The following is a 24,274-nucleotide window of genomic DNA, read 5'->3' as shown; positions in this document are numbered from 1 at the left end:
CTGTTCCTTATCTTTCTAATACCATTTTTGAACCGTAATAACCCTTCAAATATGGCTGCCAGTCGTAACTTGCACTTTTCTTCATTGCTTTTTGGAGTAATTCGCGATAAACAACCTTATCTATTTTGGAAGGGTCATGTACATGGTGCTCTTAGATCTGAGTCGACTTAACGGTGCCCAACATAGTACGTCCACTTTTCGTGGCAGCTTCCGATATGCTGCAACGTAGTGTTGGAACAATTTACCGCCACCAATCAGAAACTGCAAAACCATTATCATTTTAAATACAACCTTAGAAAGTATTTACTTGTAACCCAACAACAAGTTAATGACTCTCTCTCTCTCTCTCTCTCTCTCTCTCTATCTCTTTGTTTAGAAGTCTTTTTTACACTTGTTCTGTTCTGATCCGTTTATATTCTGTTCTGTTTCTGTTTTCATTTTAAGTTTAAATTTAAAATTTTGGATGCCATGAAAACCAGTGCCGTGTCTAATAGACAAGGCTTATGCGGAGCGGCATCCTATTTGGTGTATGTATTTATAAGTAATTACTTTGATATTTTATATACCTACAATGTTTCTTTTTTTACGCCAAAAAAATATTTTTCTACATTTCGAGATCCCGCATGTCACCAATAAAAAAATAAAATAAAATAAACTGAACCGAAATAAAACTATTAGCGATCTATAGAGGAAATCATCCGATCATTTTTGTTGTGTTGTAGAATTAGAACCAGTAGTAGTTTCTGATATTAATAAGTGCATTGTAATATGGAAAAATTTAGAAGCGAGTCACAGAATAAGCCGCCATGTCGCCTTAAGTCTCCTATTTTATGTGTCAGTAACGGAAATGTATACGCTGCGTTTTCTACCCCGGCTCACGAATAGGCTTCACGTAAACTTGAACATGACATAACCTCTTTTGGTAACTTACTAACTTAAGACCTACATTTGTCTTGGTAAAGGGGCCCACTGATTACGAGTTCGCCAGACGATATCGGCCTGTCAGTTATTCGGGATTGTCAACCTTTGCGAATAACTGACAGGCCGATATCGTCCGGCGAACTGGTAATCAGTGGGCTCCTTAATTAAGATCTTAGCTTTGGGAAAAGCAAATCATGGTACGGAAAGTCATGAGTCAAGTATTAAATATCGACATGGACAAAGTGCCAAAAATATGTATACTCGACCTTATTGCCTATACATCAAAGTAGTGTGTAGATATTTTTGGCACCTTGTCCGTGTCGATATTTAATACCTTGACTTTACTTTTAACCGCCGACGCAAAAAGAGGGGTGTTATATGTTTGACGCCAATGTCTGTCTGTGGCATCAGAGCTCTCAAACGGACGGACCGATTTCGATGCGGTTTTTTTAACGTGAAAGCGAGTTTCGTCGCGGTGGTTCTCAGCTATGTTTAATAAAGAAATATTTGCTGCTGACTGCTTTTGAGGGCGTCTAGAAAGAGCTTAGACGGCTGAGCTAAAAGCAAGTTAAAAGTGAAATATCAAATGGGAAAGGTTAAACCAATATGAATCAATTTAGTTTAAACAACCTGCTATTACCAGTGCAAGTTGCCTGTCTGTGTAATTACGGTGAAATTGTTTGCACACGGCATGCTTTATTACCAGAGACAGGGATTTAGTGCTAACTGCTTCGTGGTTGAAAATTAAACTATGAAGCTATGTGTTGCAGTGTTTTATCTATGTTTTTTTTAGTTACTTCTTCTTCAGTCGGCACCTCACTGCTGAGGATCGTGATTTCATTTCCTTCTGTTGAAGACCAGGTTCCTCTACAGGCTTCTATCGCTCTGCAAGCGCATGGCCTCGTGCAGTTTTAATTGCATAGGTGCAGTGATTTGAGCACACCATCTAGTAGGGGGAGGGCCCTGAGGTCTGGTTTCTTCAACTTTGCCCGTCAAAATAACTCCCCAGTCTATCCGGGGAACGAACGACGTGATAGATGTCCGAAGTATATGGGAATTAGGTCAGCATATCGTTGACAACCGGCGTTTTATTAGCTGTTCATATTAATCAACTTATTTATCATTTGGGCACATATCACATATGTTTATTATTTATGGTTCCATACATATATTTTTAATATAGTGGTAATCATGAAATAAAAGCATTTTTATTATTGCCATATCCATGAATGTATGAAATGACACAAACTTTTGGATATGTCACAATTATTGTGATAATTTTATTTTAACAGAGTATAAATTAACCTACAGTATAAATCGTTTAGTGTCAATTATAGCATATTTTCTGTTATTTTAGGAATCATTAAAAACGATTTTGCTCAAAAATAGATATGGCACAAACGTATTCTCAGCCGACGATATATAGACTTTATTCTACTTTTGCTTAAACCATCCGTATATCACGGTGTGTTATTTGTCCAACGATTACCGCTAATAAGTTGTCAGAGGGCGCCGTTGTCAGAATTAATCGCAAATTGTTTACGTGTGGCGTTAATGGCTCCGTGGCATGACATGCTAATGAGAGGGGTGAATGTGGAACAACTATTTTATGAGTTTGCATTTGGTTTGTCGAAGTATGCACCGTAGGTATAGTTAGAATAGAATAGAATAGAATATCATTTATTTCAGTATAAGTACACAGTTATACAATACATATAGAGGAAGAAAGAGAAAAAATGACTTATAACTAACTTGTACACTGTATATAATAATACTGAAAAAGGACACTCAGCATAATGCCAGGTCCTACTGAAGTAGTACGCTGACGCTGGTCTTCCGTGGACACCTGTAGGGAGCGTAGTTGCGCGCAGCTACCAACTACAGTTAAGTTACTGAGATAACTATAATAATTACGACGGTAATCAACAAAGCGGCAATGAAGCAGTTGACATCATATGTTAGCATGACTATCATGGCCCAGAAAATATATATATATATATATGTACCCAAAATAATAATATAAATAATTAGTTACAGTACTTAAGATTTGTAAAGCGTAAGCGTAAGTTAAGCGTCAGGGCAGCTTTTTTCACTCCACCAGCCCTCACCGAAGAGTTTACTTAGTTAATATCTATTAGCTTTACCTGATACTTATAAGCAATGCTATTCACTCTGGCAGGATTTAGTGTTTGGTCTTCTAATTCAAACTGGCCTTAGTTCGACCCAGAATGAGTCCCCCTCTGAATAAGTTCCTTTGAGGTCTCTACTTTACTTGCTGATTCTGGGTCATTCTCCGAAATAACAAAAAGTGAAGAAGATGGTCATGATTGGTTCTATATTCCTGGTCCCATACGCTTTGGCGACTCGCTCTAGAAGTTCAATGGAATAGCTGTTTTTTTCGAGATATATTAAATTTATTGTCACTATTCCCAGGGGAAAAGTTATTCGGAAATGGCTTTCTGGATTATGGCCATGGAAAACTTTATTAATATTATTATAATAATATGAACAGTACTGCAGTGGTTATGACTATTTCCACCAAAGGATACGACGCAAATTAGTTGCATGTTTGTCAACCATGCTTAGGTAATCGCCTAGTACGATACCATCAGAACTTAGTGTAAAACCATCTTTTTATTCACAATGCTCACTAATCGCTACTTACCACACAAACGGACCAATATCTTAAATGCTATCTACTTATACTTTATCTTTAACATGACCAGAAATTTCACATTTTGTTCTTTATAGTGATTGATGAAATTTCCCATCTTTGATTTACTATACGGCCTGGCTTCCTTGTGAGTGACTCAGCCACATCCAGTCCAGTCCTTATTAACGAAGCACTGTAAATCTCGAGGTCCTGTTATACTAGGGACATTCTCAAAGTTTACACGAATGTTTCGCATATATAGGTAGCTTTACAGCATGCAGTCAAGTCGCAAGAAATTAATTTCACAACAGCACCAGTGACATTGCAATTACGTTTTATCTTGTCACGCAATCTAACTTAAGGTTCAGATTGTGACTGCAGCAGCAACGCGTTTTTTATGATATAGGACGCAAACAAGCAGATGAATCGCCTGATTGCGAGCAATTACCGTCGCCTATAGACACCCGCAACACCAAAGGGGTTGGCGCTCTTTTTTTAAACTTTGAAGTTCGTATCGGTCCGAAAATACCGCAGATGACAATTCATTGCACAGTTTAGCTGCTCAGGTTAGTTGAATTTTGCACAGTTACTGCTGTAGCGGGGAACGGGCGATGTCACTGTCAAGGATGACAAAATGAGTGACAAAATCGCGACAGTAATGCGGCAACGACAGCAAAGCAATTTATGAAGGAAATTGACAGTAACATTGCTTATTTTCAGCAGCTGCAACGGTACACCAGCAATGCTGCAATAGTAAAGCTGCTGCACTCGCATCCGAATGTAACATTTACATATCTCAATGCCTTATGACTCCATAAGTAGACAAAATTGAATGTAATTTTGCTTTTGGCAATGGGAGAAACATGGATGCACTGTGCACTGACCTTTTGTAAATCTTATTGCAAAGACTTTGGTCATTTTACCATATTAGCTTTACTTTAGTGTTGCTGTTTGTAACCTACATATTCAAAGTCAACGTTTTAATCGTCGTCATAAATTCTGAAGTTTGGGGCTTGCGATATATTAATGAGTTTGCGGATTCATCAATCCTTGGGTTACCTAGTGTATTTGCGTGAAAGTTGTATTTATGTGATGATTAATTAATGCTAAGGAGTCAGTAAAGTTACTGAGTCTTTGCAATTTCCAAATCGGATATGTGACCGTTTTTAATAATTTCTTTTATACTCGTACCACGTCAATGGCAAGAGTTTAGTGTAGTTTCATTTCTATTTAAAATATAATAAACAATATTTAGTTATAAACAGTTTTTTTCTACTATTCTCAGGCATTTTAGTTTCAATATATCATAAAAATAATGGCGCACCGTGTCAGCTACAACTCTGTCGACAGGTTCCCGGAATTTATGGGTTGCCGGATTTTGGCGACACGCGATAAACGTCGAAAAATGGGCACAGGAAAATTAACGGGCGAATCACACACTATAATTTGATTTTTTTTTGTGTTGTAGGTTCATACAGAGGAATGTATTTCAAGGGGAACGCTAAAATACAGGTTGACGCGATTTCTTCTTATTAGAGTGAGGTCCTTAGGGAACGTACCCATACTATGTGACCAGTTTAGGGGAGAAAGGGGGTCGTAAAAATTGTGATAAAGGGTCCCCATATCGTTTATCGTTTAAAAGTTTTGATTCACAGAAAAAATCGATGAGACTTGTAGTTGGCTTATTCGATTTTAACTGAACCTTTTATCTGGTCTCTGTGTGTTATTCTATATTTTCGTATTCATTAAAAAAAGTAACATTTTGTAAGTTAGAAACTTACATAAAACATCGAGGACGGCAGTGACGGCAGTCATTTGTTTATACCAAATTGCGTGCCATGCCAATTCGCTGTTATCCAAGTTTTAATTGCCAAAGTTTACCGCGTATTATTCAAGTTTTCGGTTAATGATATTATGTTTTGTTTGATTTGTTAACTTAATTTTAAAGGCACATAATTATTGTCTTTTCTGATATTTATAAGCCTATTTAATTGGCATGTAATAAGCAATCTGTTATATGGACAAACTTTGCTTCCTTACTTAATAACTTGACATAGTTAAACTTAATAGCTTATTCTTAGTAAACGCTGGTAGTGGTAGCCTAAGTGGTAGTCTAAGAATTTCATGATCTGATGGCGATTTTTACGATCTGCGTTCGGCGCGGCGTTAGTAAATGCAAGCGGCTTCAGAGCACCCTGTTCAAAATAATTGGGCGCTTGACGCTACATTCTCACGCCCTGACAAACGCTTTGCTGGTCGCTCACCACTGACTGTTCTCTTATGGAATCAATATTTAGATGTAATTACGACTTTTACATTAAATGTATCAAATGATTTAAATTACACTTAAATCTACCGCGATATGGACTGTGATTATCTTTTGTACTGTATTCGAGCTCCCGATATTTCGACGCATTTACATGTATCTTGTTCACGGGTGAACTGTTATTTGACGCTACGCTACCACGCCCTGCCAAACGCTTTGCTAGACGCTCACCTCGGAGATGGTTCTGCATTTAGTTGTAACTACGACTTTAACATTCAATGTGTCAAATGATTTTAAGTAAATAATATCTCTTCTTTCCAGGAGCACCTCAACACATTGAAAGACGAAGCTCCAAAAGTAGACCAGGCTAAATTGGAGCAGCTACTGTCAGCCGCGTACGCTCTCATCAGTCCAGAGTTACAGCAAGTCAGTCTGCCTGACTTTCCCGTGGATAGCCTGCATGCTGCTGCACTTATTCTGGTAAGGCAGTCTTACCTTTTTAAAAGCTTTCGTTCAACTGCAATGTATGTATGTTAGGTTAAATCCTGCAAGCTAAATTAGATTGACGGGCTTTACGGGCACTTAGAATGGTACTAGTTTAGTGGTGTCACTCACGAATTTGAGTCAATCATGCAGTCTAACGCAACTAGTTGCGACCAATCGAGCGCGTGATTCGAACTCACCAACCAATCGCGTTGTGGCATGAGACTTCACGATTGGCTCGAATTCGTGTGCGTGACACCACTTTATATATATATATATATATGATTAGATTAATTTCTCATAATTCGATTGAGCTGAAACATCACATACATACGAGTATGTATGTTGGGTAACAATGTAATATTATGGTACTATCGAGCTCATCTGATGATGGACATAGGAGGACGCCATAAGAAATCTGTAATAAAACTACGTAACCTAATTTTGTTTGGGTTTTTTAGAATTGCCTCGATGAATTGTTGGTTAAATAAATCAGAAATTTCCTCGACGGTTGTTTCTCCAATAATCACGACGCGATTTATTGTTACAATAAAGGATCTAAATGTAGGAGATCGTATGCACTCGCTTTTGTACTATCGTGGACAATATCGTCCATAAAAAACCATTATCATTACCACGACAAAGTATAAAAGCGCCCATTGAATCCCCTTCTTTCAAAACCTTTCGTCTAGTAGACCCTTGACTGAAAAGGGTGGTAAGGGTGGTAATAAATAAATAAATATTATAGGATATTATTACACAAATTGACTAAGTCCCACAGTAAGCTCAATAAGGCTTGTGTTGAGGGTACTTAGACAACGATATATATATAATAATATATCCTCTTAAGGCCCAGCCATAGAAATGAAAACTCCAAAATTTGCCACTGGAATTTGAACCTATAGTGCACGGAATACAGTTGATTTTATTTTGTTTGAAAATTGCAGGAAACAAAATAAATGCAACTCTGTCCTAATTGAATATGATTTAAATTTAATCGAACTGAATAAGTCCTATAGGTAGGACCTTGGGCCTTACGAGGTTATGAATATTTATAAATACTTAAATACATAGAAAATACCCATGACTCAGGAACAAATATCCATGCTCATCACACGAATCCATCTTCCAATCCTTACCAGGATTTGAACCCGGGACCATCAGCTTCGTAGGCAGGGTCACTACCCACTAGGCCAAACCGGTCGTCAAACCTAAATCTAATTATGTCTTAGGCTTGTTGTTTGTGTTGTGTTGCAAGAAACAATTATCGTAGATTTTGCTATCTCTCAACATTTGCGAAGACAACCGTCAACCATCTTTGATGGTATGTTCACATTTATGATCAATGAAACTTTATACTAGTATGATTTTCGGTGTTGCGTACTTTTAACAGCTCTATAATAACAAATTTTGTCCTTGAGACTAGACATTGAATGTCATTGACGAAAGAAACAGAAAACTTCTGCAATAATAGTTTAGAGGCATTATCATCTCTAAAAATACTTCCACAAGACTCAACTTACTGTGCATTCGTCAATTTAGATAATCTTTTTTTGTTGTGAGAGCAAAATACCTGTGACGTCATGTCTTCACGCGATTCTCTCATCAGATCTGAACTTGGTGTCAAGTCCATTGTCAAACAATAGTTAATGTTCAGGGTTGGAAGAAAAGCAAGAATTTAGCCTTAATCACTTTGCATTATACTTTCTTGGCTTGCGCGTATTAGGTACCTATTTTCTTAAATTTAAGCAGTCAACAAGGCCCATATTGTGTATTTATTCCTTATAAATTTACAAACATATTATAAATTTCATAAACTTTACCTTTTGGACCATCGGTCCAATTTCTCTTAACCAACTAAGCTCTGATGATTACCAGAAGCGTACAAATTTTTCCATTCCTTCATTTTGTTTATACGCCCTATTTCCGCCGCCGTATTGGTGTGGCAATGTTGATAAAAATCGGCCATGAAAATATAAAAAAAGTTAGTATTATTTTTACCCACCGTTAGCACCTTGTACCGGACAAATCGCCGTCGGGCCAATATAGCAAGTATGCAGACATTAAAAGTATTTTATTCATGATAAATTAAGTAAGGTCTGGGATCTTGCTCTATAGGGAGACCTTTTACTACCGTAAGAAATAATGTTCTGTCTTAACGGCACCATCGTCTAAATAGAATGACGTGATGACTATCTACTGTTTGTGTATATTTTCAGGAAAAAAACCCAAGCATTCCGATCCATAAGCTAATCTACCTACTCTACCCCTACAAAACCTTCCTAACCAAGGAACACATCAAAAACGCCGAAGCTGTATTACTCAACCTCAAAATAGACACCGCACCTCAATGGAGCATATCCCTCAAAGATATACAGTTCAAGGAAAATGCCTTGTTGACTATGGATATTAATGGGGTTACGAGTCAGTTTGCCGTGCCGTGTGGTGAGGGGAAGAAGGGGAGAGAAGAGAAAGGGGTGGTGAAGACTGCTTTTCAGAGTGAGCTGCTTAATGAGCTGCTTTTGAGCCATAGTGTTGGGGATTTTTGTATAGTAGGTATGTATCATCGAATATTTCTTTTGTAGAAACATAATATAAACCTCTATTTTTTATTTACGCTTATTTTAAACTTGTTTCGTAATTTTTCGTTTAATGATGGTTAAACATACACATATTTATGTCTCACAAAACCTCAAGCAGCTAAAAATCTTTTGTCTTTACTCGTATTCGTGACTTTCTTCCTTGAGTTTTTAGAAAGACATAAACATAAAATAACTAAAGAATACAACTTAAAGATTTTGTCTCCTTGTGTGTGTTCTACGGCTTGTACAATGGGCTGTGCTCTGAAGAATTGTTCGACGTGATGTCAACGGCCGCTTTCTATCACCGCACCGCACGCCGTCGGCGGGGTGTTCATCCTCACACCCTGGAACCTGAATAGTAAATGGTCCAGCAGACGCTCCGGCTGTGGAATTAGCCTGCCGAGGTTTTCTCGAGGGACTACAGTATGGGGTCACTAGAATCATAATCTTTCTCTCTAAACAAAAAATATAACATTCTTTAACTTTTACTTCCAGGTCCAAAAGGCTGCGGTAAGAGCCTGCTCGTCACGCAACTTTCATCCCTGCTGGGCTACACAATTGAGCCCATAGTGCTATACCAAGACATGACAGCACGGGATTTAGTACAACAGCGTACTACATTAGACAACGGGGACACTGTATGGAGAAACTCGGCTTTGGTTGATGCGGCCCTAAAGGGGCATCTAGCTGTGTTAGATGGTCTGCATAGGATACATGCGAGTACTCTGGCTGTTTTACACAGGTGAGATTATCCTCAAGCGACAATCGTATTTAAAACTATTTACAATAGAACCCATAGTTCTGTAGGGATAAAATGGTCGGCTCTTTATCATTCGTCACCATGCTTGTCACGTTCTAACAAGTATGTAAGTGCGAAAGTGACAAAAATGCGACCATGATACTGCTGCTGTTGTAGGATATTACGGAGAGACAGTATGGAGAAATCCAGTGTTAGTAGATGCAGCGTTAAAAGGACATTTAGCTGTAGTAGATGGGCTCCATTGGATACATGCTAGTACTTTAGCTGTGTTACATAGGTAAGACCAAGGCTCGGAACCGGTTTATTCTTCATACAAAAAATACCGGTATTATTATTATTTCATTTTTAATGGGACTATCTAATAATGCGAAGTTGTTGCCTAAACACATGATCCAGTCCTACGTAAAGAGTATAAAATAATTAAAAATATTGGGCTATTTTGGGATTTAAAAATAAACCGGTTCCGAGCCCTGGGTAAGACTATCCTATAGAAATAATCGTCTTTAAAACTACTTGCAATAGAATTCATAGTTTTCTTTTAAGAAATGATCTTGAGCACACTGTATGGAGTAATTATGCGTTAGTAAATGAGGCATTGAAAGGGCACGTAGCTGTGTCGGATGGCTTCATAGAGGCGAGTATCCTTGCCGTATTATACAGGTAAGATTATTCTTAAGGCTTCGGAAGTTCAGGTCTTTCTCCGAACGCAGCTCGCTGAGCACTGAGCGGACGGCCGTGCGTGCACGGGATCGCGATTGACCTTGTTTTGTATTTTTATTTTTAATATAAAAAGGAATGAATCAATTGGTTCGATCAAAAAAAAAATACGCATTTTTAGAAACATGTCTCATGTTAATAGCTTTTGAACATCGATTGTTACAAAAAAATTATGGTGCGTTGACCCACACTAACAAACAACATACTAGTTAGCAGGGCAAGTTAAATTAAGAAAAAGCTTGTAAAATTCTATAAATAAAATAAAATTGTTCGTTTCAGACTGGTACACGACAGGGAGCTGCAACTGCACGACGGCAAGCGATTACTGCGCCACGACCGATACGATGACCTCATTGCTTCAGGAATAACGCAGCAGGAGTTGGAGGAGAGCGGCGTTTTAAGAATACATCCCGCTTTTAGGTGAGCTCTCTATCCCGTCGGGCGGCTAAGCAATATTTAAAATTTTCGTAACGAGTATCACGCAGCCTTGAGACGGCCAGTTTACAAAGTTAAAAATGGCGGCCGCCATGCGCTGATGTCGGAGAAAGTCCATTTTGAGGCTTCTTGTTGCTATTTGTTATCAGGGCCGGATTTCCGCCTAGCAAGGCTTGGAACCGGTTAATACCGGTTTATTTAGGTTTTCCTCCGAAGTAATGCGAACGTATTAAGAACTTCATTGTAACCTAAAAAACGGATTATTCGATGAGCAACTTAACGGCCGACCAGCCTGGTGGTGTGCCACGTAAACATAGACACCGACATAGGAAGAACCCAGTTTTTATTGCTCTAAACCGGTTAATTTGACAGGAACTGTTCTCATAAAAACCGGTTTAAAAATAACGGTTTTTCGAGCGAAACCGGAATAAAAAGGTTTTTCGCCAAGTACATGATAACGTTTCGGAAATTTAACCGGTGTCCGTGTTTTGCCGCCTAGGCCCACAAGGCCCGGGCCTAAGGCAACCTAGCAATGGTTTTGAGATGGAGAAGGGGCCCCCTTAATTCTAAATGCGTTACGAAGTGCCTTGGGGCTATAGGTTTTTTTTATACTACGTCGGTGGCAAACAAGCATACGGCCCGCCTGATGGTAAGCAGCCTCCGCAGCCTATGTACGCCTGCAACTCCAGAGGAGCCACATGCGCGTTGCCGACCCTAAACTCGCCCCCCCTCATTGAGCTCTGGCAACCTTACTCACCGACAGGAACACAACACTATGAGTAGGGTCTAGTGTTATTTGGCTGCTGTTTTCTGTAAGGTGGTCTCTAAACCCGGGCCTGTTTTCTATAATATTGTATCAATATCATTGGTTAAGGCGCTTTCAGATACGTGCAACTCTAAGGGTGTCAAATGTGTATTGGTGAACTTTAATTAAACTTCAGTTTGAAAAAGAGAGTTCAGGTCCTTCTCCGAACGCAGCCCGCTGAGCACTGAGCGGACGGCCGTGCGTCCCCAGGAATGCTGATATCATTGTTATTGAAATTGTTATTTTTAGTTATTTTTTATTTTAACACAATATAAAGTAACGGTTGAACTCGATCAAAAATAGCATTACGCATTTTTAGGCGAAAATTAAATGTAAAAAAAAAAAAAATACAAATCGATGGTGAATATATTCGTGATTCTTTTCTATCACCCGATAGTTATTTAATAAGGGCTTAGAATAGATCAACTTACTAGAAAAAGACCTCAAGATTGATATTATGATTAAAAAACAAACACCAAGATAAAAAATAAAACTACTGGCTGAATCCACAACACGTCACGCCATCATCTGTATCATCATCATCAGTTCTGATCCTGACTACTTGGAAACTGTGTTCACCAATATATGAGCAATATTTTTTTCAACTTCCAGAATAGTGGCGTTAGCAGAGCCACCAACGCTCGGCCGCGGGCCGCACTGGCTCTCCCCTGAGATACTGAGCTTGTTCATTTTCCACGAGATGAGGAACCTGAGCAAGAACGAAGAGATATTCATTATCAACTCATTAGTGAGTAAATATATCGAAAAAATCAATAGTTTTATCATTGCGTCTATGCTACATTTTTTTTTTACTTGCAGCACCTTATATCATCTTGAGTTGAGGACATATCGCATATTTTAAGAATTCAACTAAAGTTGTATTAAGGAATCGATCACACTTACTAGTATACAATCTATAATCCACATTCGTAATATAATAAGTTAATCTCATTGTTTCAGTACGGCGACATCTCCCAACCTCTACATTCCATCATCAACCTGGCCGACGAACTCCGATCATCCGACGATGCCACCCTCAAAAACCTTTCTTCATCCCTCTCCACCCGCCAACTGCTCCGCATAGCCAGCCGCATGGCTTCATACCCTACTGACTCCGCTTACGAAACTGTCCAAAGAACATTCCTAGCGAAATTCCTCCCTAACTTAGCTAGACGAGCGCTAGATGGCGCTTGCACAAGAATTGGTATTGATCCACCAAGAAAATTCGGCTTATTTGGCGGCACTGAGAAAAAAGTCAGCTGCTCCGTCAAAAATGGCGTCGTAACTATAGGAAACACTAGCACAGAAGTCTTCAAAACGAACGCCTTAACCAAAGTACCTGATATACTCTTCTATGACGTACCCCAACACGTGAGACTCCTCGAATGGCTACTACAAGATTTCCTACTTGGAAACCATTTGTTATTAGTAGGAAACCAAGGCGTTGGTAAAAATAAAATCGCTGATAGGTTACTGCAGTTGTTGAACCGGCCTAGAGAATACATACAGTTGCACAGAGATACAACTGTTCAGTCATTGACAGTTCAACCGACGGTTCAAGATGGCGTCGTTGTGTATGAGGATTCTCCGTTAGTAAAGGCTGTCAAACATGGGCACGTTTTAGTTGTTGACGAGGCTGATAAAGCGCCCACACATGTGACATGTATTCTTAAAACTCTAGTTGAAAATGGAGAGATGATATTGAGTGATGGGAGAAGGATAGTGCCGAAGGATATGATGGAAAGTTCTGGAGGGGATGCGGCGAGTTTTATTCCAGTGCACGAAGATTTTAGAATGATAGTGTTGGCCAACCGACCTGGTTTCCCGTTCTTGGGGAATGATTTCTTTGCTGCATTGGGTGAGTTTGACGTGTCGTATTATTAATTCTTCACTTTTCACTACCCAACGGTCAAATATATTAAGACGTGTCACTCACGTATTTTAAAATCGAAGATTGCTCGCCCCATGACGTTCGGTCGCTTCGTTGACGCTCTTCGTCATGGAGCAAAATGTCATGTCGAGCAATCTTTGACTAACAATACTTGTATGAACCGTTAAATATATTTTACAGTACATATGGTGCTCGTGTCGATTTAAAACACTCCCTTCGGTCGTGTTTTAATTCATCGCCACTCTTTTCGAATTTCCTATTTTTCGCACTTGTATCGTAATGCACTATAATACGTCTGTGTCTCACGTAAGCATTGTTATTAAAATTAATCAACGATTGTTTGGAAGATCGCTTTAAAGCGATAGGACGGTCTATTGCTTCCTATTTATAGTTTTATATTTAATTCAATTATAATTTTTTGTTTTAATTATTGGTGCGCTAAATAAAGTTGCTGCTTTCCGGCTCCGTTGGACAGAATTTTTTTATACATACCTCGGCTAGTAAATAAAGCCTCAGATCACATGTAATGTCAATAAACAGACTTCCCTACTTTACTGTCCTAGTCCTAGTATATTACTTACTTTCACAATTCTAGCATGACTACTGATCTGTCGTCGGAAAGTTTCCAAAATTTCACATTCAAAATTTCGGAGACTTGGGTATCCACAATTTTAATTCCCAATAACTAACTAACTATTGTGGCGCAGTGATCCAAAGAGGGTCTTGGCCTCCAAAACGAGAGAACGCCACCTGTCCCAATCCGGTGCCACTTCCTGCCAGTTATCGGCTTTGAGTTGGCACAGATCCGGCTGTACACTGTCGCTCCAGCGGTATCTAATTCCCAATATGAAAGTTTTTCTTCACTTCCTGTAAAAATGATCTTAAAATATCGACAACTTTTTCAACATTTTGGAAAGTTTACGCTACTTGGACAATAAACATTAACTATTGTCCACCCAGGTGATCTGTTCTCCTGCCACGCCGTGGACAACCCCTCCGTGGAATCCGAGTTGGAACTCCTTCGCTCCTACGGCCCTGATGTCCCACATGATGTCATGAACAAGCTGGTCCAAGCCTTCGCTGTTCTGAGGAACATGGCTGATCAGGGACAGCTCACTTATCCCTACTCGACGAGGGAACTCGTGAATATTGTCAAACATCTGCAGGTAAGGGTCTAGGATAACCCCTCGGTGGAATCCTGAAGCCTCATTGGGCTCCTACGGCCCTAAAGTCCCTCATGATGTCATGAACAAACTGTTCTGAGAAACATGGTTGATCATGGCCAGTTGACTTGTAGGTAAGAGACAAAAATATCAGAATTTTTGAAAATTTCACAAGAATTAAAAGAAAAATCCATTGGAAAGAACCTTCCAATTTTCCATGAGGGACATCTCGTAATTTTCACGTTAAGATCAATGTGAGGAAGATCGGCATATAAAATGTCTGGTTGGGAGACCATCATGTTAGCTTATTTATTAATAATTTATAAGTAATTAATATATGTTTAATTTACTACGTGCAAGTCACTTGATTATCCCTCGGCAAACCAAGAAGTCATTAGTACAGTTGTTATTTGACTATATCCGTCCAGCGCCTTCTACAACTTGTTTCGACGGTTGCCGAGCGATAATAAAAGGGGCAGACCCAGTCATCGGCTCATTGCCTTGACAGCAGTCGAACAGTGCAGACGCTTAGAGTTGAGTGCCGGATGTAAAAATAATTTATTATAAAAACGAATTGTGTAAAGAAAGTGAATACAATTATTATTCAGCATCCTGTGAAGTTTATTTTAGTGAAGAATACCCCTTATAACTCAGAAGAAGGGATCACAAAAAAATCTAAACGATTTTTTTTTACCACGCCACACACGTAAGTACGGTTGTAACTTTTTTTTTCCTATTTCATCTTTATCCATCAATATTAACCATTTCTCGATTCGAAATAACTGTATTTTCCGTAACGGAGGAAGTCCGGAGGTTAATATGGTTAAACACGCATGTTTATCTTGCCCGGGTACTCCCTGGATATAAACATGTGTGGACATTTTGGTTTTAGGTGGTAATTTAAACGAAATAACTGTATTTTCCGTAACGGAGGAAGTCCGGAGGTTAATATGGTTAAACACGCATGTTTATCTTGCCCGGGTACTCCCTGGATATAAACATGTGTGGACATTTTGGTTTTAGGTGCTAATTTAAACGAAATAACTGTATTTTCCGTAACGGAGGAAGTCCGGAGGTTAATATGGTTAAACACACATGTTTATCTTGCCCGGGTACTCCCTGGATATAGACATGTGTGGACATTTTGGTTTTAGGTGCTAATTTAAACGAAATAACTGTATTTTCCGTAACGGAGGAAGTCCGGAGGTTAATATGGTTAAACACGCATGTTTATCTTGCCCGGGTACTCCCTGGATATAAACATGTGTGGACATTTTGGTTTTAGGTGATAATTTAAACGAAACAACTGTATTTTCCGTAACGGAGGAAGTCCGGAGGTTAATATGGTTAAACACGTATGTTTATCTTGCCCGGGTACTCCCTGGATATAGACATGTGTGGACATATGTAGAGTCGATATGTAGAGTCGATATGTAGAGTCGATATGTAGAGTCGATATGTAGAGTCGATATGTAGAGTCGATATGTAGAGTCGATATGTAGAGTCGATATGTAGAGTCGATATGTAGAGTACATTCGATATGAAGAGTCGATATGTAGAGTACATTCGATATGAAGAGTCGATATGTAGAGTACATTCGATATGAAGAGTCGATATGTAGAGTACATTCGATATGTAGCGGCGATATGTAGAGCCGATATGTAGAGACGATTGCTTTAAGTTTCAGGAATGGAGGCGGACGATGACCCAGGGACACCCAGGTCACAAGGCCAGGACTTGTCTTACAACAGCCCAGAAACACCTAGGTCGCGGGGCCAGGACTCTTATCACAACGGCGAGAGAGTGTATTACGACAGCCCAGGAGCGCCCAGGTCACAGGGCCAGGGTTCGTATTACGACAGCCCAAGAGCGCCCAGGTCACAGGGCCAGGGTTCGTATTACGACAGCCCAAGAGCGCCCAGGTCACAGGGCCAGGGTTCGTATTACGACAGCCCAAGAGCGCCCAGGTCACAGGGCCAGGGTTCGTATTACGACAGCCCAGGAGCGCCCAGGTCACAGGGCCAGGGTTCATGTTATTATATCCCAGAAGCGCCCAGGCAGCAGGGTCAGAGATCGTATTACGGCAGCCCGGAAGCGCCCAGGTCACGGGACCAGGTAATGTACCACGACATATCACCATCACCTAGATCACGAAGCCAGCCGCTGTACCATAATGACCTAGGAGCACATAGGTCAAAAGATTACGGTTACGAAAATGAAAACTACGGTTACAGAAGAGGTAGAGGCAGCCGCAGACATCGTCGCAGTCCATCAGAAAGAGACAGCCGCAGATATCCACGCAGCCCGTCAGAAAGAGGTAACCGCAGACATCGACACAGTCCGTCAGGCCGCAGATATCCACGCAGCCCGTCAGAAAGAGGCAGCCGCAGACGTCGACACAGTCCGTCGGAAAGAGTCAATGGCCAACATCGACGCAGCTCGTCAGAAGAATCTGGTGAACACTACGATAGATATATAAAACGGCCAAGGTTATCGAAATCAAACGGGGAATATCGCGACTCTGCTGTCCTAGATAAGTTTCTTCATGTGTTGAAGCAAATCAAACGATCTGACAAACCGAAACTTTCCTTTAATACTAATGTTGTACCCGAATTTGACCCAATGTCCAAGGAACAGACTGTAATAAATTGGCTTACAAAGGTCGAAGAATGCGCCAGTATATACCAATGGGACGATAGAGAATTGATTCACTATGCTCTCCCCAAACTCACAGGCGTTGCAAAAACTTGGTACCAAGGTCTATCTAGCGTTTTATTCACATGGCCCGAGTGGAAGAAAAAACTCATCGAATCATTTCCCTGTCGCGAAGATTACGCCGAGATTCTTACAGAAATGCTCTCAAAAAGGGCCCGTTTTGGAGAATCACTGGAACAGTACTACTATGCGAAGGTAAATCTCTTAAACAGGTGCAAAATTTACGGAAGACAAGCTGTTGATTGTATTCTCTACGGCGTAGATGACCGCGCGGTAAAGGTAGGTGCCCAAGCAGCCCAGTTCTCTGAACCTGAACAAGTCTTGAAGTACTTTAGAACAGTGAAGGTGGGGCAGATACGGGATAGAGACATTCAAGATTCTTCTCGAAAGTTTCGCCAAAATGACTACAGGAATAAATCTGCCCGGCCTCAGATGTCGAAGGACACGTCGAAAGACAACTCTAACAACGGCGAGGTATGTTTTAATTGCAGTGAAACTGGACACCGCGCCAGTAAATGTAAGAAACCTGCTGCCACATGCACGTATTGCGACAAAAGGAATCACTTGGCAGAACACTGTTTTAAGCGACTGCGCGAGTCTAACGATGTGAAAGTGGAGGAATCACGAGGAAAAGAGCGTAAGGAGAAGCAGGTTGCCGCAGTACACATGGGTGATACAAATAATAAATATAAAATGGACGTCAAGGTCAACAACTCAATGATTAAATGTTTCGTAGATCTCGGCAGCGAATGCTCGCTAATAACAATTAATGCAGCCAAACAGTTGAATCTGGACATTGACACGTCCGAGGAACTCCCAGTGCTGAACACCGTTGGAGCTAATTTGGTATCACCTGTGGGTATAGTAACAGGCAGTGTTGAAGTTCAAGGCATAAAGGAAGTTATTGATCTATATGTCGTTGAAAACCACGTGATTAAACGACCAGTTTTACTGGGCCATTCCTTCACGGAAAAACCGGACATCACAATAATTAAAACTTCAAAGGAACTTATCTTCATCAAGACTGCAAATGGCAAGTTACACCTAAAGGTACGTAACCAAGTCTCCCTGCCATGCAATATGTTGACACCAGTCACTGTGGAATCGACGTCTCTCGTTACTGGAACAATTACCATTAACGGCTCACTAAGAGGAGCAGAAGGAAAGAAATATTACTTGCTCCCAGGACAATACGACATCAACTCCGGTACCAGCACACTGCTCCTTCTGAATGCATCGTCTGACGTAATTACTCTGAACAGTGGTTTTCTTCTGACGCGTGCTGAGTTCCAGCCAACCGACGACGGCGACGACACCACATACGACTGTTGTGGAGTAACATTCGACGAAAAGGAAGTTGATGCGTCAGTTAACTGTGGTACAAATGTGAACAAAGAAGAACGTTTGAAGCTTCAACAACTTTTATCGAAATTCGGCGATTGTTTTTCGAAGGGTCTCGGTGATCTAGGTTTCACGAAGGTATCAGAAATGGTTATCGAACTTGAAGAGTCAACTCCGGTCGTTTACCGCCCGTACCGCATGTCACACGCCGAAAGAACACTGGTAAGAAATATGGTTCAAGAAATGCTTGATAGTGGGATCGTAAGGGAGTCTTCGTCACCATATGCGAGCCCTATAGTATTAGTCCAAAAGAAGACCGGCGAGAAGCGATTGTGCGTGGACTATAGGGCCCTTAACCGCAAAACTAAGAAGGATCATTACCCACTCCCCAGAGTTGAAGATCAGCTGGACCAGCTTTCTGGAAACACATTATTCACTTCCCTGGATTTAGCATCGGGATACTATCAGATCCCCATTTCGGAGGAGTCACGGCACAAAACTGCTTTTGTCACACCTGACGGACAATATGAATATAACCGAATGCCATTCGGACTAGTTAATGCGCCGTCAGTGTTCCAGAGGACAATAAACAAAATTTTGTCGGAAGCCAAAGTTAAGTACGCCATTGTCTATATGGATGACATTTTAATCCCATCAAAAGATGTTGATGAGGGATTAAAAAGGCTGGAAGAAGTACTTAACTTACTAAAGGAAGGAGGACTAACGCTAAAATTAAGTAAGTGCAATTTCTTCCAGAATCAGATCGACTTTCTTGGGTTCGAGGTCAGCGCTGAAGGCATTCGGCCTGGATCTAGAAAAACTGATGCTGTTTCCAACTTCCCTACACCAAGGAATCAGCACGAGGTAAGACAGTTTCTTGGACTGTCAGGATTCTTCCGACGTTTTATCAAGGGCTACGCTCTCATAACATCCCCATTGACAGACTTACTACGAAAGGGATCTACATGGGTATGGGGAGAACCACAAAGAAAAGCTTTTGATGATATCAAAGCTCTACTGACTCAGAGACCACTTCTAGCCCTGTATGACCCAAAGGCGGATACCCAGCTGCACACGGATGCCAGCAAAGATGGCATTGCAGGGATATTACTCCAAGCTAATTCGAACGGAATTTTCCAACCGATTTCCTACTTTAGTCGCAAGACTACTCCCGAGGAACGCAAACTTCACTCGTACGAACAAGAAACTCTCGCTGTAATAGCATCACTGAATCGCTTCAGGGTGTATCTGGTAGGTATATCATTTAAAATCTTTACAGATTGCAATGCCCTCAGATATACACTCACCAAACGCGACGTTATTCCACGGGTGGCGAGATGGTGGGTACAAATACAAGAATATGATTGTTCCATCGAATATCGACCCGGCGCACGCATGCTACACGCAGATGCACTTAGTCGCCACCCTGTTGATGACGGTGTACAAGAATCTCACGTTCTTGATGTACTACTCACTACGGAAGTAAGTGACCAAGACTGGATCTCGACTGTCCAGAGCGCGGATACAGAAATTAAAAAAATAAAGGAAACCCTCAACGACCCAAATTCCGAACAGGTAATTGACTACCTTAATAATTATAAACTCAAAAATGACCGTGTCTACCGCATCGTGGCTGACGAATTAAAATGGGTAGTGCCCAAGAGTGTTCGTTGGCAAATACTTCAAAAAAACCACGACGATGTCGGACATTGTGGGTTCGATAAAACACTTCAACGGATACAGAAACATTATTGGTTCGCCAAAATGAGAAGGTTTGTTAAAAAGTATGTTGCGTCATGTCTAGAATGCGCACATCACAAAAAGCCGGGAGGTAAACGGGAAGGCGAACTACACCCTATAGAAAAGGTCAGTATACCTTTCCATACTATTCACGCCGATCACTTAGGCCCTTTTGTAAAGAGCAAGAAAGGACACTGTTACCTTCTTGTAATTATAGATGGCTTCACAAAGTACGCAAACATAACCCCTGTCAAGAACACAAAGTCAGCTACCTCTATCAAAGTAATTAAAGAGCACATAAGTTATTTCGGAGTACCAACCCGTCTCATTACAGATAAAGGAACTAGCTTCACAAGCAAGACGTTCAAAGAATTCGTCTCATCTCATGGCATTAAACATATTGAGAATGCCGTGGCTACTCCCCGGGCCAACGGCCAAGTAGAGAGATTTAATAGAACAATCCTTAATGCCTTATCTACCTCCACACATGGCAAAGATGAGAAGGATTGGGACCAATACGTTGCCGAGATTCAGGTAGGTCTGAACACCACAACGCATAAAACTACTCAGAAAACTCCATCTGAACTTCTATTTGGATTCAATGTTACAAGTAATTCGCAAGGGATACTGAACTCTGTCATAAGAGACACGCTAAATGTTGTAAATACGGAAGACCTAAATGATGTTAGAGAACAGGCTAAACAAAAAATAACTGAGCAGCAAAATAAAGATGCACTAAGGTTTAACAAAAGCCGAAAACCCGGTACGACTTACAAGGAAGGTGATCTGGTGCGCGTAGAGAGACAAGTACCACATGATGGAAAGTCACAAAAGCTTGTAAGTAAGTACCAGGGACCATATCGTATCTTGAAAGTTCTCCCTAATGATAGATACCTTATAGGAGATACCCCCTTAACAAAGAAGAAAGGTCGCAGGTATGAAAATGTGGTAGCACTCGATAAAATTCAACCCTGGTTAAATTTTGTAAGAGAATTCGATAGCGATGTTGATACTGGATGTTCTAGTAGTGATCATGAACAATAACCCATCTAATTGAATCGATATTATATAGTTTAATGAAATAAAATGTCATCTATTTTATAGCTAATCATATTCATTGTGATTTGGTAACGTTGAATAGAATATATATTATATGATTCAAATATGATAATATGTGGATATACTTAAATCTTATAGGTAGATATGGCGTTTTCTAATTCATTTATATTTACAGTTAATAATTCAACATTAACAGGTTATTGTTATGAGATTTAAATATTATGCTAACGGTATTAATTATTAAAATATTATCCTTGCATCTGTAGAAATTATGAATTTTGATTATGGCATTTGTGATTATTAAAGTTTAACATTTGTGTAGCAATGGGACTTGCTACAAACAGGATGGCCGAACTGTTAGCTTATTTATTAATAATTTATAAGTAATTAATATATGTTTAATTTACTACGTGCAAGTCACTTGATTATCCCTCGGCAAACCAAGAAGTCATTAGTACAGTTGTTATTTGACTATATCCGTCCAGCGCCTTCTACAACTTGTTTCGACGGTTGCCGAGCGATAATAAAAGGGGCAGACCCAGTCATCGGCTCATTGCCTTGACAGCAGTCGAACAGTGCAGACGCTTAGAGTTGAGTGCCGGATGTAAAAATAATTTATTATAAAAACGAATTGTGTAAAGAAAGTGAATACAATTATTATTCAGCATCCTGTGAAGTTTATTTTAGTGAAGAATACCCCTTATAACCATAGCCCAAGAATTCTCTTATTTGTCTACGTACCTTGCTCGAATACAGTAAAGAAGGAAGAGCTTTGCTCCTTCTGCTGTACCCACTTTCTGTAAATGGGGATTTCTAATTTCTCATTGCCAATGGAAACATTCCTAACTTTTCTCTATGGGGTTTACGGTTGTAACTAAGTTTATTCAATGTATGTTTTTAGAAATATCCATCAGAAGACTTAGCAAGCGCTATAAGCAACGTATTCGACTTCGATCGCTACAGCAAGGAAATGGCGGATACCCTTCTCGAAGTTCTTCACGCCAGCGGTCTCCCCACCGAAGGAGTACTGGAAGGTCGCTCTAAAGAAGCTCTGAAGAAGATACAGATGACTATTGAGAGGACAAGTGGGTAAGTCATTAGAATGTTTGATAACAAAACATCCGTGTTCTGTAAGTTTTTGTCGCTCCGCCAACGCGTGCTTTCGTTGAAGCTTTTCGTTATGGAGCGAAATATGTCAAGCAATTTTCAAAATCGTGAGAAACCTGTTTAATATATTTAATATGTAGTTAGAAATTGCGAAAATTCGAAGTTCTTAATGCTAGTTATTTTCCCACTGAAGAGTGTTAGAAGGACGCTCTAAAGAAGCTCTGAAGAAGATAGATGACTATAGAGAGGACGAGTGGGTAACGATAACGACCTTATTACCTATACATTAAAGTAGTGTGTACTTACTTTTGGCATTTTGTCCTGATCTATATTTAATATCTTGACTGTACCATACATACACATATTTTACTTGAATTACGTTTGTTAGACTATATGGCTACTTGACAGTTTTTCTGTAAATAATGTCAAACGATCTTGATTTTCCTGAGGATCAAATGTCTATATGGGACTCATGGCATTTAAGCAACACAAAGGTCAGAAATGAGAGTTAAAGTCTGATGCTCGCACTCGACGATTGAAACGCTTCTAACAAGATGATAATGTGGTGTGACGTCACATGACATTACTCTGTCCTAAATGACAGACACATTTTGACCCTGAAATATTGCGTTTATGTGTATAGTTGATCGAATGGTACCATTATCTTTTCTATTATTGAAAGAAAAAGAATTTTTTTTTTGGAAACTGGAGCCTTGTATTTTTTTATAATCTCAATATAATTTTTAAATTCCACTTTTTTATAATGGATGGCTCATTTTCTTTCCATTTAACTAAATTTTGTTATAATATTCAACATGTGTCAAGTACCCAATTATGTGTTTCAGTAAAGACACATCATCGCCGAAGCACGGCAAAGAGGACCCGGACAACAAGCCTCATGTGGGCGGGAACACTTGGGCGGGCGGCACGGGAGGGCGCGATACAGCAGGTCTGGGCGGCAAGGGCGGGCCGTACCGGCTGGACAAGGGCCATGACGTCCATCAGGTGAGGACTACAACACTTGGGTAAAGAGGACCCCGACAACAAGTACCACGTGGAGCGGGAAGTGGTCTCTTAGTGGTAGTTTTCCTGGTCCCACTGATTAAGAACCAATCATTGTCATTGATATTGTGCCGAAGTCATTGTTGATTTAATTTTCTTTCTTTTGTCATTTCAGCCAATTTCGTCGTAATAGTCATTAACATTGACGTATTTAGTCGTAATAGTCATTAACATCGACGTATTTAGTCGTAATAGTCATTAACATCGACGTATTTAGTCGTAATAGTCATTAACATCGACGTATTTAGTCGTAATAGTCATTAACATCGACGTATTTAGTCGTAATAGTCATTAACATCGACGTATTTAGTCGTAATAGTCATTAACATCGACGTATTTAGTCGTAATAGTCATTAACATCGACGTATTTAGTCGTAATAGTCATTAACATCGACGTATTTATTTTTATAACAATCGTGTTATTATAACCGTCTTTTTGCCTTATCGATTTCAGAATCTTAGTCATCGTCATCATCGTCAGCATTTTAACCCTTTTCCAGGCATAGTACGATTTATCGACCACATACGCGCCATTAGAATTTCAATTTTAGCATTCCGATTTAAGGTTCAAATT

General features: G+C 40.0%; 1 protein-coding gene across 1 annotated transcript in view; it reads left to right on the top strand.

The window, feature by feature from the left end:
• The window catches only part of LOC133524471 (von Willebrand factor A domain-containing protein 8), a 77,512-nt gene that overhangs the window by 44,933 nt on the left and 8,305 nt on the right, over positions 1 to 24,274 (top strand). The window contains exons 6-14 of the mRNA XM_061860507.1: positions 6,162 to 6,320; positions 8,543 to 8,879; positions 9,401 to 9,647; positions 10,662 to 10,802; positions 12,235 to 12,370; positions 12,583 to 13,480; positions 14,474 to 14,679; positions 22,433 to 22,620; positions 23,484 to 23,643. Of these exons, the coding sequence (XP_061716491.1) occupies positions 6,162 to 6,320; positions 8,543 to 8,879; positions 9,401 to 9,647; positions 10,662 to 10,802; positions 12,235 to 12,370; positions 12,583 to 13,480; positions 14,474 to 14,679; positions 22,433 to 22,620; positions 23,484 to 23,643 (2,472 nt within the window). The remainder of the gene's footprint in view (positions 1 to 6,161; positions 6,321 to 8,542; positions 8,880 to 9,400; positions 9,648 to 10,661; positions 10,803 to 12,234; positions 12,371 to 12,582; positions 13,481 to 14,473; positions 14,680 to 22,432; positions 22,621 to 23,483; positions 23,644 to 24,274) is intronic.

The sequence above is a fragment of the Cydia pomonella genome, chromosome 13, assembly GCF_033807575.1.
Source record: "Cydia pomonella isolate Wapato2018A chromosome 13, ilCydPomo1, whole genome shotgun sequence".
NCBI classification, from domain to species: domain Eukaryota; kingdom Metazoa; phylum Arthropoda; class Insecta; order Lepidoptera; family Tortricidae; genus Cydia; species Cydia pomonella.
This window is presented reverse-complemented; position numbering and strand designations above follow the sequence as displayed.